General features: G+C 41.3%; 1 protein-coding gene across 1 annotated transcript; it reads left to right on the forward strand.

Annotated features, from left to right (window-relative positions):
- Positions 1 to 5: 5 nt before the first annotated feature.
- LOC103376314 (myosin-11-like) lies at positions 6 to 6,007 on the forward strand (the record flags this gene model as incomplete). The annotated part of the gene is made up of 12 exons (XM_008306693.1): positions 6 to 90; positions 183 to 301; positions 420 to 572; positions 660 to 833; positions 1,923 to 2,096; positions 2,874 to 2,988; positions 3,075 to 3,262; positions 3,343 to 3,464; positions 4,354 to 4,423; positions 4,970 to 5,130; positions 5,223 to 5,331; positions 5,876 to 6,007. Coding segments are annotated over 12 exons (1,602 nt in total), but the record flags the coding sequence as incomplete, so codon positions are not given.
- Positions 6,008 to 6,599: the final 592 nt, after the last annotated feature.

A 6,599-nucleotide genomic window follows, 5' to 3' on the forward strand; every position in this document is an offset into this window, starting at 1 on the left:
TGAAGGTGGTGTCCACTGTGCTCCAGCTGGGCAACATGACGTTTGAGAAGGAGAGGAACAGTGAGCAGGCCACCATGCCTGACAACACCGGTAACTATTAGAAGTACTATCACCAGTTGTGTAAACTCACCTCGTAACTTCTCTGAACCCGTTCTCCGTCTCACATCACCCATCTACCCCAGCTGCCCAGAAGGTGTGCCACCTGCAGGGCATCAACGTGACCGACTTCACCCGCGCCATCCTCACACCCAGGATTAAAGTGGGCAGGGAGGTGGTGCAGAAGGCCCAGACCAAGCAGCAGGTTACCAAATGTCATGAACGAAACACAGAAAATAAAGGCTCTCCTTGATTATTTCCTTCTCTATTATTTAAAGTTACATAGAGCGATACAAATTTTGTCTTCCTTCCTCCTCCTTCAGGCTGATTTCGCGGTGGAGGCTCTGGCTAAGGCCATGTACGAGCGTTTGTTTCGCTGGATCCTGGCCAGAGTCAACAAGACGCTGGACAAGAGTAAGAGACAGTCATCGTCCTTCCTGGGCATCCTGGACATCGCTGGTTTTGAGATTTTTGAGGTGAACACCTCCTGAAACATTCAAACACTTAAATGTCTGTATTATTCTATTTCTGCTGTTTTCCAATCACACATTTCTCGTCCCCAGGACAACTCTTTTGAGCAACTCTGCATCAACTACACCAACGAGCGTCTGCAGCAGCTCTTCAACCACACCATGTTCATCCTGGAGCAGGAAGAGTACAAGAGGGAGGGCATCGAGTGGAACTTCATCGACTTCGGTCTCGACCTGCAGCCGTGCATCGAGCTCATCGAGAGGCCGGTGAGCTGCCACAGACACATGATGTGTTTGAACCTGGAGTTTGATGAATTAGCTCTGAATAGTCTACTCAAGTTTAAAAAAGGTTAAGAATTGAGAATACAAAGCAGCTCATTGTTACTTATAAAAAAATGTAGGAAGTCACATGGTCAGTTGTATGGATATCATTAAAAAATAGTGTAGTTATAGCATATTTATAATGTGTAAAAAAAAATTTTTAAGTTGCTTTCATTCATGTGAAGTCCTGTGAAAATTCAGTGTGAAAATAATAATAACCTAAATCTACTATATGTATCTAATGTAGGTATTTACATAAAAGAACAGGGATAGTTTTACCTAAGACGTGATTTAAGGCGAGTTTAGTGCAGCAGACAATTAAGATGTGTAGATAGTGACTGCAAACAAAATCAGTAGCTGCTTGCACAGCTGATAAATGCAAAAGAAAACAATGTGACATTTTATTACATGTTCTTATCTAATACAACTGCAGCCATCTGCTTGAAGTATTTTAAGATTAATTCAAATTTCACTTTATTCCTAAGTTTGTAAGCTGGGACAAAGGTGAATGATTTCACATGGAACAGGCAACAGTTAGATTCATTTAAATAAATAATAATTAAAAGATCTGAATGTTAAATCTAACAGAGTCTGATGTGTTGATCAGTAAAGTACCAGCATCTCTACAGTCCTCACGATGCCATCTAAGCATGCTGGCATCATGGCACTACTGATCTCTGATAAACAAAGAGGAAATGACCTTGTTATCTTGACTCAACAAGATTAACTGACTCATCATGAGAAAACAATAAATTTTATCTTGACATAATAAACTAAATAAACCTCTAATCACAAGATAAAAAGTTCCATTATCGTTAGATGATAACATTAGAAAATAAATGTGCAGCTGTTCTCTGCTTCTACAGTTCAGGGTTTGAGGTAAAGTAGACTTTTGTCTTCAGCTCATTGCTCGTGTTACCTACACCTGTTCCCACATCCAAACCCTAAACCCTGATTCAAAAGTAGCTGCATCCGGAACCACATGTAAAAAATATTCTCTTCCATTGAGCCTCTGTTTCCTCTAATGTGCTGCAGAACAACCCTCCAGGTATCCTGGCCCTGCTGGATGAGGAGTGCTGGTTCCCCAAAGCCACCGACGTTTCCTTTGTGGATAAGCTGCTCAACACCCACACTGGACACGTCAAATTCTCCAAACCCAAGCAACACAAAGATAAGCTGATGTTCAGTGTGCTGCACTACGCTGGTAAGGTGAGGATCTCTAAAGGCTTCAAGAACGAGGCTGACAAGCATGTGTGTTCTTCTTCTGTGCCTTAGAGCTCCACTAATGTCCAAAAACAGACCAGTAAGCCGTAGTGTTTCACTGTGGGATGAGCCTCTTCATCACCATGAAGACACACTTTAGTTTATATTAACCTCATCCTGTTGCCACAAATGTCTACTAGAGCACCAAATATGCATTAATCCACGGCTGAAAATCGTCCAAAACAAATGCACTGTTTCCTCCTGTTTTAGTAACGTTTGCTGACAACTAAAGGTGTCCCGCTGTTTTAGGACATTACTGAGCCTTATAAAAATATGAATCGGCATATTTGTGAGATGTTTCTAAAGAAAAAATGAGCTTGAGCGATGGACTCACAAGTTGCTGGTTTTGGTCGTGAACCTTGTCCTTGAAATATTTTGGTCGTTAGTCTGTCGTTTATTTGAAGGTTAATTGATAAATTGTTTGATCTACAAAATGCTGGAAAATTATGAAAAATGTCCATCAGTGTTTTACAAACTCTAAGATTATGTAATCAGATGTGTTGTTTTGTACACAGCCGAAAGATATTTACCTAACGGCATAGAGGAATAAAGAAACGAGGAAATATTCACATTTAAGAAGCTCTAATCCAAGAATTCAGGATTTTTTTATTATTATTATTTATTAAAAAATACTCAAAATTGACAAAATTGAGTCACAGCTGACAACTACTTGCTGAGCTTTAATTAACCATCAAGAACCTTGACTTCTATTCATGTTTCCAGGTGGACTATAATGCAGCCAATTGGTTGACAAAGAACATGGACCCTCTGAATGACAACGTAACAGCGCTGCTCAACAACTCCTCCAGCGCCTTCATCCAGGACCTGTGGAAAGACAGTCAGTCCTCCATGAGACAACACACATGCCATCATCACATTAGATTTGTTGTTGTGGGAATAAAAAATCTTTGGTGTCCATATCAGCGGATCGAGTGGTGGGTCTGGAGACCATTACCAAGATGTCTGAGAGTTCGGGGCCGACCAAATCCAAGAAGGGCATGTTCCGCACAGTGGGCCAGCTGTACAAAGAGTCTCTGGGCAAACTGATGACCACGCTGCACAACACACAGCCCAACTTCGTCCGCTGCATCATTCCCAACCACGAGAAGAGGGTAAGAGGTCATGATATCTCTATCTGTCTGTAGAGAGGAGGAGTGTGTTTATGCGTTCAGTGTTGGCTGCTGTGCTACAGGCTGGTAAGATGGACTCCAACCTGGTGCTGGAGCAGCTGAGGTGTAACGGGGTGCTGGAGGGCATTCGGATCTGCAGGCAGGGATTCCCTAACCGCATCGTGTTCCAGGAGTTCAGACAGAGGTGAGCAAGAACATCATTTACACTGATTATAATTGTTCTTTAAAGGCATCAATGATCATTTTAACAGTGGCAGGATCTTTTTTGAATAATGTAGATTTCAGTATTAACAGTTCCGTTTGCTTTGTGGATCCATTCTTTCAGGCATTTTATTTATGCAGCTTATATTCAATTATACATCTCATTTAAGCCTCCAAATCTCAATGACAAATGCACAACATTTCTTCAGTTCTATAACAACTGGATGATGGACGCGCATTCTTTTTGTTTGCCTCTGTTAAATCGACCACCTGTCCTTTTGGCAACTCTTTGCAGCAGGCTTTGAAACTTGAGCAGCATGTAAATTGTTCAATTTATTCCTATTTCTACTGGCTCAGGGTTAAACTTAATGATGCATTTGTCACCCCATCTTGGCTATTGCAATTCATTTTTCCCTGCCTTTGCAAAGTCTTCCTTGATTGCTAAGGCACTGAGCACACTCCTATTAAAGTGGACGTTTGACATCTTTTGTATCTTCTGCACAAAATGAACAAATGGCAAACTGTACACTTTAGTCTAAAGGAACATGCTGTTATAATTGCAAGCTGTAAAGAGTAGATTATAATTTATTACAACAATAAGCGCTGTTGCTACAAATATGGCAAGAGATGTAAATTAATATACTTGTTTTACTGCTCAGTGCACTTTTAATGCAGCTGCTTATTTTTATCATGACAGCTGCACCTTAGTGGTCTTAAACTTTAAATTTCACACATTTAAAGGTGATATTGTAGTACAACCGTAATAAAATAATTTTGACTTTGACTAAATGCAGACAAGCACATTATGGACCACAGTTTAATCCTTGTATGGTGAATGGTTGTAGAATTTCACACTGTTTCGTTGTTTACAGGTACGAGATCCTGGCTGCCAATGCCATCCCTAAAGGCTTCATGGATGGGAAACAGGCCTGCTGTTTGATGGTGAGCTGCGTGAAAATGAATGATTTTAAAGCTGCAGTAGGCAGATATCTGGAAGAAGCAAGAAAAGCAACCCAGAATTTGAAAATGCAGTCCTCTTCCAATAAGTCGTCTGTCGTTGTTCTAAGCTCTTGGCACCAGACGAGCGCAGGCATATGAGTGTGCTTTATATACTTCCTTGGCAAGATTTTCTGCCCTTAAATCAGGTTTCTTACCATCTTAAGAGACTCATCTGCATTTGTAAAACGGCCAGTCAATAAAATATAACACCCTCTCTCTGAAAAGACTGGCTAAAGCCTCCTGACACTGGCTAGGTTTTCTGAAAAGGTGCAGACGTTTAGTAGTCTTCAGTTTTTGCCCAGTGACGCCCCCCAAAAAACCTGCCTACTTCAGCTTTAATATTATAAATGAGTGCTGAGGCAATCTATATTGTTTCGAGGCAACCTCATGATCCCAGTGATGACCAAGTTGACCTACTGCTTATGAATTTACTATATTGTACGACTGTATTTTGAAGAAGAGGTTAGCACTTTCCTTTGATGTCTGCAGGTAAAGCACCTGGATCTGGACCCTAACCTGTACCGTATCGGCCAGAGTAAGATGTTCTTCAGGACGGGGGTTTTGGCCCAGCTGGAGGAAGAGAGAGACCTCAAACTGACCGTCGTCATCATCGCCTTCCAGGCTCAAGCAAGAGGCTTCTTGGGTCGCAAGTAAGGCACACACTTAGACCTGAGAGTAGCGTCTTGTATTCTGTTACTGCAGTTCGGGGCTCCACATCTCATTTCTTTGTGTGTGTTTTCAGGGCTTTCAGCAAACGTCAGCAGCAGCTGAGCGCCATGAAGGTCATCCAGAGGAACTGCGCCTGTTACCTCAAACTCAAGAACTGGCAGTGGTGGAGGCTTTTCACTAAGGTTATACACACACACTCATTCAAACAGTCATGTTTCCATCACTTCAGAGAGAGAGATCTAGACAAGGCACAATCACTATTTGGCCAACCTCTGACCAAAACTAGTCTCACCCTCACCTTAAACAGTGTTCACCCAAAAATTAAAAGATTCATGGGGGTTTACTTGTTATCAATTTGGTCTTTTTCTTTGATGTTATTATCAGGGCAAAGTTTTACCCCTATAGTGAATTTAAAATTGATTTAGAATTTTGGTTTGAAGTAGGAATTTACTATTATTTCCTTATGCTACCATGGCTACAGACTTCTGAATGACAGAGGAAAGTTTAACTAGCACAGTTCATACACAATTCAAAGGGCTGCACATGCTGCATTAATATGTTTAAAAATACAAGGAAAACTGCAAGAAAAAAAAGTTTATTGAAGCATAGAGGATTTAAAGATAAATTAGAAAATAAACAAAAATACAGACAGGTTTGAAACAGAATTTATAGGATACAAGCATATGTTCCATGATGGATTTGTGGATGCGTGTGTCTGTGGTTCAGGTGAAGCCACTGCTGCAAGTAACCAGACAAGAGGAGGAAATGGGTCAGAAAGAGGAGGAGCTAAAGGTTGCCAAAGAGGTGGCGGCAAAGACTGAGGCCGAACTGAAGGACATCACCCAGAAACACACCCAGGTGAAACAAATTCTTTATTAGGGTCCGAGCACCCAAAAAGGTGCGAAGACCCTATTGGAACTGCTTGGATTATTATTATTATTATTCGTGCCAAAGACACGCGTTTTTGAGGCCCTAAACATACTCGAAAACTCACCAAAATTGCCATGTACATCAGACCCGGTGAAAAAAGTTATAATTTGGAAGAACAATACACACCTCAATCGAAAAATTGCTCCACAACGCCACCTTCTAAATTGTCAAAAGCACATTTGGCCTAGAGCTACGCAATTTTGTAGGCATATAGAGCAGGTCAGGATGAATAAAAAAGTCAGACCATTTTGTGTTTTTTGAATTCAACTGACTGTTGTCGGAAGGTTGTTTCACCTACACTGACAAAATTCGCTGGGCATGTGTAGCAGGTCAGGACGCACAAAAAAGTCAATCAGCGCCAAGCCCTAACCCCAACAGGAAGTCCGTTATGTTGAAAAACCCTGGTGACAATTTTGTCGCATTTGGCTGACTTTTGGCCATTTTTGACCATTTTCACAATCTATCTCCTCCTACAGGGAAGGTCGTACATACCTGAAATTTGGCCGGCACAAACTACAGA

The sequence above is a fragment of the Stegastes partitus genome, unplaced genomic scaffold (assembly GCF_000690725.1).
Source record: "Stegastes partitus isolate 25-593 unplaced genomic scaffold, Stegastes_partitus-1.0.2 Scaffold3830, whole genome shotgun sequence".
Classification (NCBI taxonomy): domain Eukaryota; kingdom Metazoa; phylum Chordata; class Actinopteri; family Pomacentridae; genus Stegastes; species Stegastes partitus.